Source organism: Apodemus sylvaticus, chromosome 4, assembly GCF_947179515.1.
Source record: "Apodemus sylvaticus chromosome 4, mApoSyl1.1, whole genome shotgun sequence".
Classification (NCBI taxonomy): Eukaryota; Metazoa; Chordata; class Mammalia; order Rodentia; family Muridae; genus Apodemus; species Apodemus sylvaticus.
The window spans coordinates 7,821,280-7,840,643 of NC_067475.1; the positions used below are offsets into that span (position 1 = coordinate 7,821,280).

The 19,364-nt window shown below is 47.4% G+C and overlaps 1 protein-coding gene across 2 annotated transcripts in view; it reads right to left on the reverse strand.

Annotated features, from left to right (window-relative positions):
- Positions 1–5,864: 5,864 nt before the first annotated feature.
- Pigk (phosphatidylinositol glycan anchor biosynthesis class K) overlaps positions 5,865–19,364 on the reverse strand; it is an 82,417-nt gene continuing 68,917 nt past the window's right edge. The window contains exon 11 of one of the 2 annotated variants that reach the window (XM_052178872.1): positions 5,865–6,314. In XM_052178872.1, the coding sequence (XP_052034832.1) occupies positions 6,198–6,314 (117 nt within the window). In that variant the 3' untranslated portion in view covers positions 5,865–6,197. The remainder of the gene's footprint in view (positions 6,315–19,364) is intronic. The other variant, XM_052178873.1, reaches the window with a different exon arrangement.

Sequence of the window (19,364 nt, forward strand, 5' to 3'; positions counted from 1 at the left end):
CGCCTCAGGATATGATGCTATGGATTGGCTGGGCCATGGACTGGAGCCCAGCTTCTCTGCAGGGTTCAGTTCCTTGGGGATGGTGGCTGGGTCTGAGGCCTGAGAGACAGCAGGGCCTATGTATGGTCACCTTCAATGGCCTCACTCCGAAATGGGCAGTACTGTTCTACTGAGTAGAATTAAGTGTCTATCCAGCCGGGATCCAAAGAGTGTGAGACTATATTATAGATCTCACCCTCCTGACATGAGAAACATCATTGAATATGCAGAATCGTCCATAGTAAACACTACATAGATGTCTGTTTCCAGCACTTACTGCACTTTGAAAAGCAAAGGGAATCAGAGTGGCGTGCAGTTCTGAAAAGTCTAAACAGAACTCAGAAATAAGTGATGCAACTTCATTAACCAATAAAGCACGCGGCTCACAGCTATGCTACGGTGAGTGCCACAGTCTCGTTCAACCTCTCCATAGGCGATAAAACTGCATCTGTGTTTAATGCACCACCACCCATAACAGCCAAGATATGGAGCCAGTGAGTGTCCGCCGCTGATGAGTGGACAAGGGAACAGGCTGTAGAAGAGGTCGGAAAGAGGCTGTAAAGAGCCAAACCACGCCATCTGCAGGGAGACAGATGGCGTTGGAGACCTTGGTGCTAAGTGAAATAAGCCACTCAGAAAGTCAAGTACTACACTCTCTCGTGGGCAGACTGTATACTTAAGTACATCTAAGCAGAAAGGTATGTCTTTGGGGAGAAGAGGCCTGGGAGAAGGGGGCAGGCAAAGACCAAGAATAGCGACTTCTCTCACCTGCAGAATTAGATTTAGCTATGCAAACATATCTCCTTCACACACGTATCTTGTGAGCCAAGGTCACACCACTTTTTGTAAAGCCCCTCCATTTTGGTTGCACTCTGAATGAGTCCAGAATCCAAGGTAATCTGGCCAAGGTAGTTTGGTCTCTAGAACCAGAGGCCTGTTTCTCTAGATATCCTCTCCTCGCCAGCTCCAGTAACGGCCAGCCCGGAGAGACCATGACCTAACGTTCTGTGACTATATGACTACTCACTGCTTACCCTAGCTAAGGCCACCTGGGGCCAAAATGGCAAACCTTTCTATCCAGTTCCCCTCCCCTTACTCTAAAATATGTAAGAGGGGGCTTTTACTCCGCCATGCTGGCCTGAGCTCTCCGGGAGCTCCTCCGTGCTGCTGCCTGTCCATCTGTGGCATTAATCTCTTTCCTAATACATACATACATATAAAATCATAATTATACATACATACATGCATACATACATACCACATGTCTTGGTGTCACCCTTGAAGCCTTCTCATCTGCTTCTGTGTGGCCCCGAAGTAAGACCCTCTGGGCTGAGGCAGTGAGGGCTGGGGGAGCAGAACACTATGATCTGTAAGCACGCACACACTTAAATAAAGCCAAGTTATGCTATTTCACAGCACAGGTCTAAGACAGTAAAGGTCTCTGCATATAAGGAAGGGGTGGGGGAGCCCGGCAACCCCTGAGGTGTGCTGGCCAGTAGTTGGTGTGCAGGCCCAGGGTTCCCCCAAGTTGTGGTTGCCAGAGGCCCTGTAGGCTGCAGACGGTAGCTAAGGCCCTGAGGTTCCGAGTGCCAGAGAGCAGAGCTGGATCCTGATCATGGCTCCACGGCTATGTCTTGCACGGTGTTTACAAAATATCTTTCACAAGTTAAAACAGCATCTACCATGGATGGGCCTAATTTTGGTACAAGGAAATAGGAGAGAACAATATGTTAATTCATATTTGTTGTCAAGATTCCAGAAACCCATCCAGATCTTGAATGACGACTCCCACAGTAACTGTAACTTTGCTACACAACATACATATTGAGAGAACCGTTAGCTGCATGGACCCGGATGGAAAGCACTGGGTAAGCAGGAAGGGGTGAGTTATGCCTGCTGTGGGACTCCCCACTTTACAGCAGCAGAGAATATATAAAAATAGAAGCCATAAATGCATACATTATTTTGAGGCTTACTTCTAATTTTTGATTCAATTTTATCACCTTTGCATCCAAAATACATTTTCCTTTTATAAGCTGTAAATAAATGAGGGCGAGGGTGGAACCCACAACACTCAGTCTGGGTGCCTTTTCCTCACACTCGCTGCCTGCCAGGCACAGCATCACTATGCCTTACTCTCTGAAAGGTCAGGGTGTGTCTTTGGGGTCCATTTGTCTACTTCCCTGTTCCCAAACCTCAAGAGCACCATGGGGCAGAAAAGAAAAAAAATACCAGTAGAACCAGGAAAGTCACAGAGCAGCTTAAGTCACCATCACCGTCCCCGTGTGTGCGCCTAAGCACCAATGACAACGATGGCACAACGTCTTTACAACGTCCGAAATGTCCAGTCACAGCATTATCTCATCCGTCCTCGCTACACCGAGAGAGGCAGACACTAGCTTCCGGCTCTTTGGGATGCTCAGAATACATTTAGGATATGTGTTATTTGCTGTATATACTCACGTAATTTACTTACAGAGCAGTTTCACAGAAGAAGGTTATAGCTATAAGCAGACGTCTTAAGTTTTTCTCCTTCAACTGTATTCTGGAAAGTCAGAAAGTGAAAGAGACACAAACAAGAACAAATACTACCATGACACACGCCCTTCCCCCCTCGAAGCGTGCTGGGGAGAAGCCTGTGTGCTGCCCTCAGCAGGGCTTAGGGAAGGACCCTTCCCAGCCTCTGAGGGCGAGCTCTGCTTCCCAGCAGCCTTCACAACAGGGCATGCGCACTGCATTCAGAGAAAAGGCCTTGGCTCAAGGGCAGTCCTCATTCCTGTGTTCCTCCTGCTCCACCCAGCCAAGGTTGTGTCTCCACAACCTTGTGTCGTGGTCAAACGTCTCTTACTACAAGAGTTGGCCACTCGAACTTCTGCCTGATCTCCTTCTGTGCTCACAGGGATACTTCTTCATGTAGTCAGGCATAACCTTCCTTTCCTGCACCAGGCTGTCGTCGGAGGGATGACGGTCACTCTGTCGCCTGCGAGGGTCTGCTCTGCTTGTGGCCAGGGCACAATGTTCTAAGTGCTGAGTGATAGAGATCTGGTGGATTAGTAACTCTGAGCGAGTGGTTCTCAACCTTCCAAACTCTGCGACCCTTTAAAACAGCGTCTCACGTTGTGGTGATCCCAGGCACAGTTATCATATTGCTACTTTGTAACTGTAATTTTGCTGCTGCCGTGAGTTGTGCTGTCTGATATGCAGGATATCCACCATGAGAACATTGTGAAGTGGTTATTCCACACCCTAAAGGGGTTGCAACCCACGGCTTGAGAGCCACTATTCTAAAGGCTTTACTGCAGAAGAAAAGGTTTTTCCTTTTTGAATTTTTATTGATTCTTTGTTTCACGTCATGCACCCCACTCCCACTCATATCTGCCCTCTGCCCTTGCAATCTCCCTGAAAATAAAAAACAAACAACAAATAAACAAAAATCAAAGCACAGACAACATCTCATTGAGGAAGCTGTGGTGCGTCAGTGTTGTGTCTGTGTGTCCCACAGTACAGTCCTCTGCCCACGCATCTTTACTTGTAAATGTTCACTGCAATGAGTCCCTGGTCTGGCATAAGGTCTCTGGCTTCTGTGACACTATCAACATTGGACCCGCACAGGGATTCCTCTTATCCTGCTGTTGCCCTGTGTCATGGAGATCCTGCAGCTGTGGTGGAACAATAGCTCTGACTCGTTCACGCATCACAACCATTTGTAGATGATACAGATTCTGGGGGTGGACGAATTCAGAGCCCTGCATCTGGGCCTGGGTGGCAGCTGAGCTGCTCAGCCTGCCTGCTCTCCCTAGTCTGCACCAGCAGGGGGAGCTCTCCAGCACGGTTCTGGCTAAGCCACCCAGAGCAGTCCTCAGCAGGAGGCAGGGTCAGCTGACAGCACCCTGACTCCAGAGTTGGGAGGGGGGGGCACCGTGCTGGGCACTGTGCTGCCCTGCGAAGGCGTGGGCCCGCTCTCCCTAGTGCTGCAGCTGGCAAGGGGTGAGGCTAGCTTTCCCTGTACTCACTACCCTGTGGGCAGCTCTCCTGACTGCTGGAGGCCACAAGGGAGGCATCTCTGTGCCCTTGCCACGCCACAACAGACCAGCAGAGGGTCAGCTCTCCCACACTCACACATCCTCCACCGAGGGCACCTCACAGCAGAAGAGTGGGGGGCCAGCTCTCCCTCACTTGGGGCCCACTCGCCCACCCTCCTACTTCCAGGACCAGCTCCACAGGGCTGCCTGGGCCAGGCAAAGGGCCAGCTCTCCAGAGGGCTGCAGCCAGTAAAGGGTGGGGCCCGTTCTGCACAGCCTTCGACACCCACATGCTCCCCAGAGGCTGCCCCATCAGGATCATCCCCTGCTTTCTAGTGGTCATGGGCCTCAGATAGTGCCTCTGCATAGCCACGGACTCAGACATGGCCCTCACTGGCAGCAGGGCCACAGGTGGCAGGGCTGGCCACTCACCACAGACTACCCCCTCCACCCTCCTGTTCCGTCTCTCTTCATGATGCTCAGGCTGCTCCACTTCTCTCTCCCGTGTGACCACCTCACACTCACACTGTGGTGGCTCCTGCACAGGCTGGCCATGCGGCTGGTGGGAGCCTGGATGTCACCGCCTGTGCACGGCGCGTAGGTATACACAGCCCGCCGGTGTCTTGCTTCCCAGGCAGGTCTGCAGGTGGCATGTGGGGCCACAGGCCCGTCTACTGTCCTCTTCCCACGCTGTGCTGCCTGAAGTTGATTTGAATTTGATGAGTCCTAGGCATAACACAGCTTTGGCCACAAAGGCAGGCATCAAGCTAGGATGGGCAGAGGACTGCCATCTGCCCTGCCCCTGACTGACAGAAGAGCAATATCACCACCAAGGTGTCTCTGAGTATCACCAGGGGGGGTGGGTGTTAGAAGCATTTTCTTAATTGTTACCTACAATTATAAAACAATTATCTGTAAAGAAAACAGATGAACATATAGATCACCTAAGTATCCCCTCAGACATGGACGCCTCTCTGACGCCAAAGTCTGAAAGAGAAAGAGCACTGAGATTGGTCTCCAAGCACAAGCCGGGCCGTCTTTCCAGCATAGGAGATGCAGAGGTGGTCGACATCCTGAAGACTCAGTCCCGGATGGGAGCTCTTCCATCGTACGGGACACAAAGGATGCAGAGTGTCTTACTGATATGTCAGACATGAAGGCGGGGCCCTCAGTGTGTGTGCTCCGTGCCTGTCATGCAGTTTGTGGGACTGTCCTCGGGGACAGCACGGATGCAGCTGTCGGCCATCTGCCTCCTTCAGGACAAAAGCTGAAGAGATACAATCAATTCTGGAAGTTCACAGGATGCTTAAAAATAAAAAAATAACAGGGCATGTTTTTCTGAGCTAAGATTTCTCAGAGTGTGACTTCCCTAGATAGACAGCTACCAAAGCCGTGTTTCCATCTTCCCGTGCAATTACAGCCGCAGAATTCCATGAATGACTGAGAGTCGTCAGCACACTCCAGAGTGCGCCCGGGGAACACTGAGAGCACGGTAAGGGTCCATTGGAAGCCGTCACGGGAGCACCACAGCCTGTGTGCCGCATCCCATGGTGTTTCTCCTTGATGTTGCTTGCTGCCCAGGCTGCCCTCCGACCCCCAGGGCTCACAGAATCCACGTGGCCTCCTCAGCAGCCTGGACTGCAGGCAAGTGCATCCAGTCAGCGCCACAGGACATTCTTGAAGGATACCCAAGGATGGAGAAAGGGTAACAATGCATTGTAAACACCAAAAGATTAGAAATGGCGTATTCTCCATGGCTGGGAACATATTACATAAATACAAGAACAAGACAACACACAACTATTAACGGAATTTCCTTTAGTGAGAATTAACCTTCACAAGCCTTACTTTTACAATGAGAGAAGGGTAGAAAGAACTAAGCAGTAGGTTCCAATGTCACTGTCCTCTGTTTTCTTTAACTCCCACACAAACACAATGAAAGACACATTCTGTGGCCAATAAACAAGTACATTAACAATATTAAGTTATAAAATCGAAAGTCCATTAAAATTAATTTTTCCTAATTTTCTTCCCAAATTTACATACACAAAAGCAACGTATTTAAAACCATATAAACACCTAAGTTTTGACCCAAGACTGCAGTCTCCCGTTCTTTCTTCTTCACACATCCTTGTGTTAGAAAATGAATTTCATGTGCTTGATTCCGTAGGTCTTGAAGAAGACCATGATGATGAGCGCCCACAGCCCCAGGATGAAGCCTCCGGGAGGGTGCCAGTCTTTCAGCTTTGGTTTCTGCAAAACAAGGACAGCAAGGCCACCTTAGAGCTGAAGCATGCAGTAGTAGATACACGAGTGCCGCTAGGAAAGACAGCCTTAGTGCTGGCGCTCTAGGAGGGCGTGGCCGGCTGACCACACTGGCACCGCAGCAGTGGAAAGACTTCAAATGAGCTAACTGTCCTGTTGAGAGAAGGTCAGCCCAGAGGGGCCTCCCTGCCACAGCCTGGCCACCGCCCTCCTTCAGCTCCACTGATTTCAGTTTTACATGTCTCGCCTTTCCTATGAAGCGATAGCCCATGAGGGCCATGCTGCTGACTGGAAGCACTCCCACACCACACTGATGAGACGGTGAGGACGCGATATGAAACCACGGCCGCTCACCCCGCAGCAGGAACCACCTGTCTGCATGCAGTCAACCGTGGCTGTGTCTCCCTTCACAGAGGCGGCCCCCACCATGGTGAACTGCTTTAAAACTCACTGACAAGGGCGATGCCAGCCCTGAGACTGCTTCTGCCGGAAAAACTCTTTTTCTCTGAATTCCCAAAAGGCTGGCTCCTCCTCCCATGGCTCCTGTTGTCTACCACGTCAGTTACCTATAGCGCCCATCTCCACACCAGCCTGCTGAGTCCAGCGGATGTCGTGTGTGCCTTCATCTAGAGTCCGCACTACACCTCTTCTCCACCACACCCACAGTCCACAGCAGAGTGTCACGGTGCCCTCGTCTAGGACGGCCATTCTCCCACCTTGCTGTGTCTTCGATAGTTGCATTACAGTTCTGTACCTGAGGTGTGTGCCTACTGTGTCTTTATGTGTCAACTTGCTGCAATGTTGACCAGGATGGTAACAGTTACAAAATGAGATTCAACTTCTATTAGTTCAAAATTAATTTATCAGACTAAAATGACAAAAGTCTTAGTAATTAATCTGGATCATAATAAGCTTTAAGCATTTTAATCAAATGTCTAATATGAAGTAAACTGATAATAACTCAGTGGCACACTCCAACTTCATTCTTGTCTGCTCTAACTCTCCTCCAGAGAGGCCCTCAAAGTCTGACCCAAGCACATTAACCCAAAGTTGACACAGTGGTAAATAGTTCCTAGCACTTGGGAAGCAAAGGCAGAAATCTGAGGCTGGCCTGGGCTACACAGCCAATTCCAGAGTAGCCTGGGCTGCATATTAAGATTTTGCCCCAGGAACAAATGTACAGAATAAATGAAATTTTTAAAAAAAGACAATTTTCCTACATACGTTCTACTAAAAATATGCAATGGAGTACTGACCTGTAGTTGCCTAACATAGACAAAACCCTGGACTCAATCCCAAACACCACACGCGCGCGCGCGCGCGCACACACACACACACACACACACACACCTGTGTATACATGTCTGTACTGCACGTGCTGACACAGGCAGATTCTTGGATGGGTTTGGTCCTTTGTATAATGATGGTGGTGACAAAGGCCCCTGCCACATGGTCTCGTCTGGTCTAGTGTCATATAGAACTTTAAGCACACCAGGTCTCAGGCCATTCAAAACTTAGAATTCTCTAAAACCGTGGTCTCTTTACACTATGGAAAATTAATTTTTTGTCAAAAGTCTAGAATAATTCATATAAAGCAGTAGAGAGCCTAACTTGTCACCAAGCATGACTGCTGCTCTGCGCCTCAGGTTCCTCTGCCGCCAGTCACATCTGCGGTAAGGCCCGTGTTAGCCCCAGGGAGGTTCAGGAACAGCATTCTCCTTCCCACACCTGGAGCCCGGGGTCAGAGCTAACTGGGAAGACAAGAGTCTGGTTTTTCCTAACTAGTCAGTCGCTGATTCTCAGGACATTTGAAACCATACGCAGGCACATGTACACATTACTTTCCTAGGAAAATTAAACAATTATTGTCAGAACTCAGCACAGAACTCAATGGGGGCCAGTAGAACCCAGAAAATCATTCCATAAATCAGCTTTGGTGCTGAAAGGGTCCAGGGGGTGCTTCTAGGACACGGTCAAGTTCCCCCATAAGATTAGAGAAGTAACAAGTAGTTAATAGCAAACTATTTCTATAGCTGGAAAAGCTATTTTCCAATGATATGCCTTTGCTGGCCTTAATTTACCATTAAATCTTAAGCATCGAGACGAGAGACAGCTGCCAAAGCTAAGCCACTTTACGAGAAAACAGCATCTTCGGGCAGTTAAGTATCATTTCTCCAAAGACCCAACAACTAACCCGCCCTGCTCCTCAGCCTCTGGACAAGGGGACCAGAGAGAAAGCAGGGACCAGAGTTGCAGTGCCCAAGAGTAAGTTTTGGAAGTGATAACAGAAGATGAAGTATGTGTGTACACACGCGTGTGTGCTCACTCACACAAGAATCATAAAATACAGCACAAAGAGACAAAAGCAGTAAACCTCAGCTTTCAAATAGCAACATTTGCAGTGAGCTTCTTTTTTTAATTTATAATGCATTTGGTACATCTGTTTGATAAAAAGTGGAAAATCCATTAAGTATCCTTTGGACTGAGCTAAAGGCAGGCTTTCTTGTGTCCTCACAAAAACCTCTACAAAGTCACAAAACACAACACGTACCCTACCTAAATCCAGTTAACTTCTCCAAGAAACCCAGATACCTTCACTGACTGTGAGTCTTAAACGCTAAATGCCTATAAAGGGTTAGTGGGCCCAGTTTGCAAATCACTACAGCCTATGCTAATGCCTGCTAGGCCCTGAGAAAACTTTCCCCGTCTGCTGAGAAGGGCGCAGAAGTCTGCTCTCTTTCTGCCTGCTATTCACAGTGGTAAGATGGGTCTGTGAGGCAGCCCAGCCTTGTCATGTTTCCATTCACACACAATCCCCCAGAACCCATGAATGCTGCAGAGGCACTGAAAACAGTTCACCACCTCCTAGGATATCCAGACAAGAACAGTCTGTCTAGACAGAGGAGCACACATCCCTGTGAGAAGTCATGAAGAAACGCGGTGTCCTTATACATCTCATCTGCTTTACGGAGCCAAGCAGGAGAAAGAGCAAGGCGGCGTGTGGCCCTGCTTTAGTGACACTGCTGCCTGGGGACAGTGGAAGATAACACAGATCTAAGAAGACATTCACACACCAGGGCAGAGAAACACCCACACTGCAGAGGCCCAGACAGTCACGTGGAGGGAAGACAGAAAACCAACAGGAAGCTTGTAGGCTAGATAACTTACTTGTGTTACACATGCAGCAGCAGAAACACCAGGAAACAAGGAAAAAAGTCAGAATGGACCTGGAAAAACTGTCCTTGAGCTCAATGTGTGTGCAGAATCACCTGCCCCCATAATAATAAACAAAATAAAACTATGAAGAAAAATGTTCCTACCCACTGAAAAAGAGATGCACCCAGAGGATGCAGAGAAAGTACTAAGTTAAATTTAATACATTTTATATAAAAATAAAATATCATAGAAAATATGAGAATTATCGCTTAGTCTCTCACTCTCTTGTTTCTCTCTCTTGCATCTCTCTCTTGCCCCCGCGCTTCTCTTCTCTCCCCATTCCCTTCCCCCCTCTTTCCACGTGGTCATGGCCGGCCTCTCTTCTCCTCCGCCTTTCTCTGCCTCTACGGCTCTCCTAACTCCCCTCCCCATGCCCTAAATAAATGCTATTCTATACTAAAAAAAACAAAAACAAAAAAACAAAAAAAAGAATTATCTACAACAGTGGTTCTCACTTGTGGGCCACGACCTTTGGGGTCTAATGACCCTTTCACAGGAGTTGCCTAAGACCATCAGAAAAACAGATACTTACATTACAATTAATAACATTAGCAAAATTACAGTTATTAGGTAGAAACAAAAACATTTTATCATTAAGTGGTCACCACAACATGAGGAATTGTATTAAATGGTCACAGCATTAAGAAAGTTAAGAATCACTGTTCTTAAAAAGAAAAAGCAAAAACAACAGCAAACAAACAAAAACCAAAAACCAAAGGCAACAGCCTGAGACGAAAAGGAAGTCGGCAGCCCAGCTCCGGCGGGGCAGCCCAGCTCCGGCGGCACAGTCTCCTGATATCCCGGCAGGCTAGGCGGGATGCCGGGCCCTCAGCACACCTCGTGCCCAGTGTGCATAAGGCAGGCCTTAGACCTGAGTGTCACGCTGGGGGCAGGGGAGACGTTTCTACATCCCTGCTTCTGGAATGGCTGATCCAGAAACTGCTTTGGGGTAAAGGAATGTCACACAAGTATAACCTCGGGAGCCTTTGCTCGTCTGCTCTCAGACCTGGGCTCCCATCCTGAGAAAGCTCAAGCTTCTGGAAGAGAAGTGGAGAAGCGACATCTTTCCAGCCATTGCACCGCCAGGCCGCCTCGCTCACCAGACACCAGGGAGAGGTTTTAAGTCACTAATTTGTGGAGTGACTTATACATCAAAGCCATGAGATATAAACACTGAGGTGGAAGCAAAGTACTGACTCTCAAAGGCATACTAAAGACCCACGTGTGGCTCAGATTTCAGCAGCGATGTGTATATAACAAAGGCCTGGGAGAACTGACCGACCATGCTCCACCAGCTCTGCAGGACGGACGAGGCCACGAGGCCAAGCTCTCGGTGTGTCCCACCACTGCAGTGTTTACTTCCACTCTCCAGCCCCAGCGTGACCTATCCAGACAGTACCTGCTCTGGGTCCTTGCGGACCCTTCCCAATGCTTCTCCACTTGCCATCAGTAGGCAAGGGGACCCATTAGAGACAGTCAGATGCTGCCCCCTGCTGGACAAAGAAACACTTCGCACCTCTGCTGTTGACCTTTGCTAAGCTGACAGTATAGTTAATCAAATTAGATAATTATGGATGACGGTTCTCCACTGGCACTTCCATTTTGATAGAACACTAATTATAGCTTTTCCTTATTGTGGATTTCACTTTTATGAGATGAGAATACCTACTGTTAAAGGTTTTATTAATATCACTCTGTTCTCACTGGCCAATCCAGATACAACCCCCTCCCCGGGGGAGGGGGGAGTAAACTTTCATTTGAAACTAATATACATATAACAAAGTATATAAATGTATCTCTAAGAACTACTGAGAAGAGCTCATGCATGAAACATTCTTTTTAAAATCAGTAGCCATCAGTCATGTCAGTAAAAGAATAGATTTTTTCTTTTACTTACAATAGCAATTTAAAAACGTAAGACAGGTAGGGATATCTATAGCATGAGACGTCAGGTTAACAATTAAGATAGTTTACTGAGAGGGATAAGGCCTGAAGGGGGAAAAAGGATACAGCTGGTGGTACTGGTGCAAAACCAGAAAGATGGACATAGAGAACAGAAAAGACAACCAGGTAAGATAGGAGTCAGGAGGATGGAGCAGGTGGCTATAACTTAGATATACTGTATTCATGCATGAAATTACCATTTCTAAAGTTTACAAATGTCAATAGCTAGCAACAATAAAGGTTTATCACAGTTCCCTCACCCTTCTCTGCGAGAGACAGGTTCCGAGACCCCAGGAAATAGCTGAGCCACAGGTAGTACAGAACTCAGTTTTCAATACAAACATTCTTATCACAAACTTTAATTTATAAGTGGTACAGTAAAAGATTACTAATATTAATAAAATGTAATTATTAAAACAACCTCCTACAGTAGATGTTATATGAAAGAATTTACAGATGCTAGAACTCTCTGAAATCAACAGCAAAGAAGGACTGTTTCCACATTCTCAACACTGGATTAGTGTCAAAGTCAGATTTGTTTGACTCAGTCCTAGAAACACCAAATACACTTTATATTATTTAAAGCTAGATACGAATACAAAGGACAAAAAGGATAAAATGTAGGGAATGCACACAGTAAAAAGATTTATAACCCCAAATACAATGAGTGAAAACAAGAAGGCAAAGGCATAGAACGGAAATACAATTCTGAATACCTGCACTTTATAAAGTATATAAATAAACTTAAAAGGAAAATCAATAGGAAAATGGAACACAAGAAAGGATTAGGCTCAGGGGGCTTTCCCCCCAAAGTCAGAAGGCACAGGGCTAATCGATAAAGGAGAGGGGGTCTGAGCGCCCACTAATCTATAAAGGAGAAGGGGTCCGAGCACCCACTAATCTATAAAGGGCTAGCTCACTTTCCCTGCCTGTCATAAATAGCATGCAAATCTTTCGCTCTCTAACATTTAACTAGTAAATGCTAATTAACAAGGTCAACTTCAGTCTTAGGGCTTTAAAATGTCTCTCCTTCCTCTAGGAACCACAGGGAAGGAACTCAGAAGTGCAGGCAGAGGGTCACACAATCTCCAGTTTCACCTCCTCCTCAGCAAACATCAGGTAACAACAGAAGCAACCTTGCCATGTGGACCGCAGCCACCAACATGCCTGCAAACCATTTTAATGATTTAAGAGATTCCTATCCCATGATAAGAAAGTTAAAACAATATGCAAATTGAATATGAAATATGGCGTAGAGTTCTACAGCAAAATATTTAAGGGAGAGAAATATACTAATTCTTTAGTTCTCCTTCTCTGGAGGAAGCAGGAATACAGGTGGACACGGCTCATCTCAGATTTATCTGTACTTTTTAAAAAGTGTATGTATAATGCACAGGAACTTTAAGGAGGGGTTGTGTAAGGGGAATATGCAAAGGAAAAACTGCAATACAAGTCTCCAGGCTGGGGAAAGAGCTCAGCACTAAAACCCTTGTCATACAAATGTGAGGCCTGGAGTTTGGAGCCGCAGAAACCTACATGTGCTGGGTGTGTCCCCTATAACTCCAAGCTGTGATCACAGACAGGCCTCCTCAGAGCAAGCTGGTTAGCCAGACAGCCATAAATGCGAGTTCTGACTTTCACAGACACCTGCCTTAATACATGAGGTAGAAAAGCAATGGACATGAGCCTTGAATTTCCACATGCATGAAAGCACATGTGCATGCACACCCCCCCCCCACACACACACAAGCACATACATGAGAAGTAAAAAGAACACGAAAATGAAAGGAGCTACCTAGGCACAGCCTCACACTCTTCTCCCATTGGAGGAGAGGCACACGGAATGCTAAGTGAGTGACATGGGTACTGCAGCAGGCAGGCGGGCAGGCGGGCAGGAGGGCAGGCGGGAAGGCGGGCGGGCGGGCGGGCAGGAGGGCAGGAGGGCAGGAGGGCGGGTGGGCGGGCGGGCGGGCAGGAGGGCAGGCGGGCAGGAGGGCAGGAGGGCAGGCGGGCAGGAGGGCAGGAGGGCAGGAGGGCAGGCGGGCGGGCGGGCGGGCAGGAGGGCAGGAGGGCGGGTGGGCGGGCGGGCGGGCGGGAGGGCAGGCGGGCAGGCGGGCAGGCGGGCAGGAGGGCAGGCGGGAAGGCAGGTAGGCGGGCAGTGTGATTCAAGCGCATTTTCCATGTGTCCACTGCTGCTCCTGCCCTCACAGGATTGCTATTTAATACAACTCCATGTACATTTGGGACATCCTCACTGACCTTTTCCTTATAGCCATGTGGCAGGTCAGTACCTTATTGCATTTTGTAGTATAGCTACATTTGAAGCAAGCTCATATTTAAGTATTTTTATAATTTCATTTATGTCCATTAGAGCGTTTCCTAAAATGACTGATTTTATATAGTTAAGGCACTCTACAGACTGCTGTTAAATACACTCGTCTTTTATTTTACCTCACAGAAACATCTACAATACAAAGGTGAATGGTTTATATAAAACCACAGTGTGTCAGAAACCAACACTCAGAAGCTCAAGGGCTACCAATTATCAAAATGTCTAATATTTCGAATGAAAGGTCACATGTAGCTAAGCAACACAACACTCAGAGTTGTGAACAGTTCACTCCCCCTTTCATGTTGTGAGAAAATTACCATATAACTTCAAAACACTTAGAGTACAGAACTAAGTATTAAATTTATGTAAAGACGAAACAGGATTTTTGAAATTATATACATATTTATTGCTAAGCAAAGAGAAAATTACCAAAATTTCACCAAGATTCTTTTCTAAGAATAATGAGAGTTAATTATACTATACTCTAGAGAAACAAAATTATAAAACAATCTACCAAGGTTACAGTTATAATACTTCAGAAAATAATTGGTTTCCACTATCTATTTAATATAGTTTATTAGTAATTTTAATGTATCTATACCCTTTACATAAAACCTAACTTGCATTTTTAATCTATATGACTGTTTTGCCTGCCTGTATCTCTGTACAAGCGGTGCCCACGAGGCCAGCAGAGGCTGTTGCATTCCCTTGGGACTGAACGTGCAGGCTTCTGTGAGTCACCATGCAGGTCCTAGGAATCCGGCAGGGGTCCTCTGGAAGAACAGCCTGTACTCTTAATTTCCGAGCCATCTCTCCAGCCCGCATGACTTAAAGCTTCAAATTATATTACTACTGTAAGGGAAACCACGGTAGGCAGACTTGTAAGACAATCCCACAATTCCCACTCCAAGATCAACAATGGCTTCTAGGGCAGGGATGGGGGCCTATGACAGGGCCCTGTGAGCAGCTGTATACAACACAGGAGGGGGACTCTGAGATACACTGAGGGTCTCAACAAAAGGAAGGCTGGAATGGAGCAGAGCCAGTAAGAAGAAGGACTAGACATGGGAGACATCAAAGGCAGAGATGCCAGAAGCACCTTAACTGCTTCCTGGGCTGGAGAATCGAAGCCACATTTCAGGACGGACAGAGAACAAGGAGCAGCAGAAGTGCAGACAACCTCGAGACCCCAGGCAAGGCCTGACTTCTACACTGTGGAGAACTATCCTGTGAGCATGGAAGATGGCTCAGGAAGAGGGCACATCGCTGGCTGCTCGCCTGACTGAAGCTTCTGAGACCTGAGCAGAAGACTCAGTTGAGCTAGGGCCAGACTCAGGGACAATGTGAAGTAATAATGATTTTTAAATCACTGTTACAAAGTAATACAAAACTAATGAACACATTTGGAGAAAAATGTATTGATAGGAAAAAAATTATCAAATTTGATATTTGTTCTCTGAGACAATTCAGTGATTACCCTTTGTTTTAAAAAATACATATATACAAAATAATATATATATGTATGTATGTATGTATGTACTCCACTGTGACTCTTTGTATATTCCATACCTATGTATTCTACAAGACTTTGCTTAAACACCAGATCCAAGTGTCTAAGTCTTCTATGAGAAGAGACCTCATGACCACGCCAACTCTTATACAGGAAAGCACTTAGCTAGGGCTGGCTAACAGGTTCAGAGGGTTATCCCATTGTCCTCATGGAGGGGAGCATGGCGGCAGAGTTCTACATCCAGACTCACACCCACTCCAAGGCCATGCCTCCTAATTCCTCCCAAATCCTGCCCATTCCTAGTGACTAGGCCTTCAAACACGCGCGAGTCTGTGGGGCCACTCTCATTCAAACTACCAACCAAGTGAAGCAAAGCTATCCAGGAAGAGAGGAGGGATTTAGCAAACAGGAAACTTAAAAGCACATACTTTAAACTGAGTGTAAAGGAGAACATCTGAGGAGAGAAACAGATACACAAATATAACCCATGAAAGAGTTTCTAAAGTTAAAAACAAGACCTGGGGCCTTGTGGGGAGGGAGGCAGCACCTAGTTCCAGACAGCGCTCCCTGGGGACCCACAGGCCACACCATACAGGGAGCAGGTCAGTGCCCTGCTCAGTCGTCTTCCTCTTGCAGCAGATGGGAGACACCACGCAGAGAGGGACCCTAGACCACTCAGCCCTAACTGAGGCGTCTCCATCGGATCCCTCCCCTCAGGGATCAGGAACCCATACAAGAGGAGGTGGAAAGAGCGTAAGTGCGAGAGGCTCTTACACCTGGGGCACCTCAGAACAAGCCTTGGGGTCCCCGTGACGGGTGGATGAACCTACAGACTGAGGCAGCACGCGCAGGCCTGCATGGGTCTGCACCACGAGGGACTCTGGAGCTTAAATTAGAAGTGTGCCCCATCCCTGCCCCAGAAACTATCTCCAGTTGGCAACCACCTGCAAATGAAAATGTAGTTTTCTCCAAGGCTGTTTCCCTGGAGGGAGAGACCACTCCTCAGGGTGGCTGTGTGCTGGCAGTAGACGGCCAGCAGAAAATGAACACATCTCGAGGTGCCTTGTCTCATGTCGGCCAGGGCTCTCCCTGCTTGGTGTCGTTTTCAATCTTACTTTTTATTTTTATTTTATGTACCCTTTCTTCCCCCTTTTCAGCTTACAAGTCCTCTGCATACAGACCGTGACTACAGTTTAGTGTTCAATGGAGTCCCTGAGTGTGCAAACGACTGAGTCTTCATTTCTCAGGCCTTCTCTTAGGTTCCTTTCCTTCTCCTTTTTGTTTATTGGTCTTGTCCAGCTCAGATGTGTTAGTTTTTGTTTATCTTGTATTATATATGTGTGTGTGTATATATATATATATATATTACTACTGCTGCTGCTGCTGCTACTACTACTATTATTCCACAGAACCTGTTTGCTTGCAAATGAGTGGCAGGAGGGGGTAGACTAGGATGGGAGCAGGGGAAGAAACTGGAGGGAGTGGGGGGACTGAAATCAGGATAGGCTGTGTGAGGACAAAAACCTGTGTTCAATAAAGAAAAATAGCCTGCTACTCAAGATGCTAAAGCTAGTCTTTTGTCTATGGAGAAGTACCTGATAGGCTTTAATTTTCAAGAAAAGGAAAAAAGAACTTATTCTCTTAGTAGAGTGGATGGAGTTTATACTTGTGTTTACATTTTGGTTGGTTGTTGCCTGTAGCTTACTTTCACAAGAATTTATACTTTCTTGATGAAAAGACTACATATAGATAGAATTCACAAAGTACAAGTGCTTCAAAGCATGTTTATACAATAACCATTTCAAGAAGACCTATGGAATGAGAAGGCAGTGGGTAATCACCACACTGCACAGGGAGAGGCGACCTCAGAGGAAGAGGGGAGCACAGAGCGCCCCCAAAGGCACAGCCCAGAGGTGAGGAGGGGCCTGTGGCTGGCCTAGCCCAGGGACAGGCACCATCACATCTGCACACCTCACCCCAAGTGCAGAGGAAAAGATCTCAAACAATGCCTGACGTCACATCTTCCAAACGGCAAAGCTGTGTCCACGGCAGCTCGCAGACAGAGAGCCACTTGAAGGAACATCAGAATCAAAATGATGGAAACCAGGGACGGACGCCAAGAAGAAGCAGGGTCGGCAAACTCCAACCACGAAGAACCTGTCTGTGAACAAAGTCCCATCGGATCCCAGCCAAGAAAAACATTGCAAGAGTGCAGAAAATAAAGTAAAGTTATTAGCTTGGAATTCTAGGGAGACGGACCACAGGAAAGGACCTTTCTAGTAGAAAAGGTCTGAGAGAGCACCAGGACCAAGCTGTGGGAGCACAGCACCCACAGACCCACCCTGCGGGACAGTGGTGAAGGAGCTAGCTCTCCAGGCAAGGAAGGGACATCTGGGTAAGTGGGCTCACACAATTGGGTGAAGGGAGAAGAGAAATGGGTGGCCAAATAAAATATTTCCCTTGTTTTAAATATCTAAATATACAGTTGCCTATTTAAAAGTCATCAAATGCTGTGGAGCTCAGAACGGCAGCGGCCGAGGAGCTGGGAGGAGTCTTCCTATGGCACACGGAAGCAGAGTATTAGTTAAAGCAGACTGCGGGGCCAAGAGGCAGAGAGGCAGAGAGCTGCTGGCCTGCTGGCCTTGCAGTGCACAGACCTGAGTCCAAGCTCCAGGTCCCAGGCCACAAAGCCTGGACTAGCGACCTCAGCACTTGGGAGGCAGAGACGGAGGAGCCACGGGCCCACTGGTCAGCCAGCCCAGCCCACTGCCAGAGGTTTAGGCAAATGTGAAAGCCTGTCTTGGAAGAGGCAGACAGCTTACCTGAAGATGACTCAGGCTGAGGTTGTCACCCGCCTCATACCCACACACACAAGAAAATAATAAGTAGATTGTGATGAAATCCCAGGGCAATGAGGTGATTCACTGACAAAGTACTAATGCAGAGGCAGTGGAATTCTGCATATTATTCTAAAACAATATACAGAAGCAAGAGACGAGAACCGAGATCGGCAAAGGGGCAAATGGAGAACACACAACAGGTAAGGCAGGGCGTCCAGAGAGTGCCTGACTGAAGGCTCTATCTAACCACCTGGACCGTAGGGCAGAGACTGCCACGGTTAATCAAAGCACGAAACACGAAAGTGTTCTCTAAGAGGCAGGCTCGGAGACACTGAGGAGCTGACAAGAGAGTGCATGTGACAGTACATTCTCTTCAAGCATTCTGGGAGATGAATGTGGTCACGCCCAGTTTAGCAATCATATGCACAGCTCTGATCCCATACGTGTGGTCTGAGCACCACACCAGGCACTGCTCAGGTGCCAAGTCCAGCCCCAGAAGGACACACAGCAACCCTGAAGCTGGCAGTGCAGTGGGACAGACCAACAGTGGACAGTGATGTGCAAACACACCTTCAGGCAGAAGTAACGGACTTAAAGCCTGGAGAGAAGGCGAGGCGCTGCTTCCTTTACTTTACAGTCTCTTCCAGTACCTGGCCAGCTCCTAGGTGATTCTTAGAGCCCCTCACTGTGATTCACCCTATAGCCCAAGAGTAAAGTCTTTGTTAAAAGAGGGGAAAAAAGGGTCAGCGCTAATCCAGACCAGCATTGATGAGTGTCACGAATGTGCCAGGTGCTCTCTCTATATCGTCTCGCAATAATTCTCAATTCATATTAATGTCATTTTATAGATAAAAAAGACTAGAGACATAGAAATCACCCAACATGAGAAAATGATCAATTAGTACACTTTCATTTACCCTGGCTCTCCCAAGGCCTTCTTTCTGACCACAACAGTAATGCTTCTCTCTAGAATAGACTGTCCGGGAGCTGAGGGCAGGGAACCCTTCAGATAGCTGCGTATGGGACAGAGCCAGGTTTGGACTCGGGTGCTACAGCTAACGTGAAGGACAGAAAGCACAGAGGCAGTTTCTGATGAAATGGAAGGATTCTCCAACAAAGCCAGGAGAGAAGGGGGATGAAGAGCAGGCTCTTTGAGGGAAGAAGAGGCTTTGCTAGGTGGAGACATCTCACTCCAT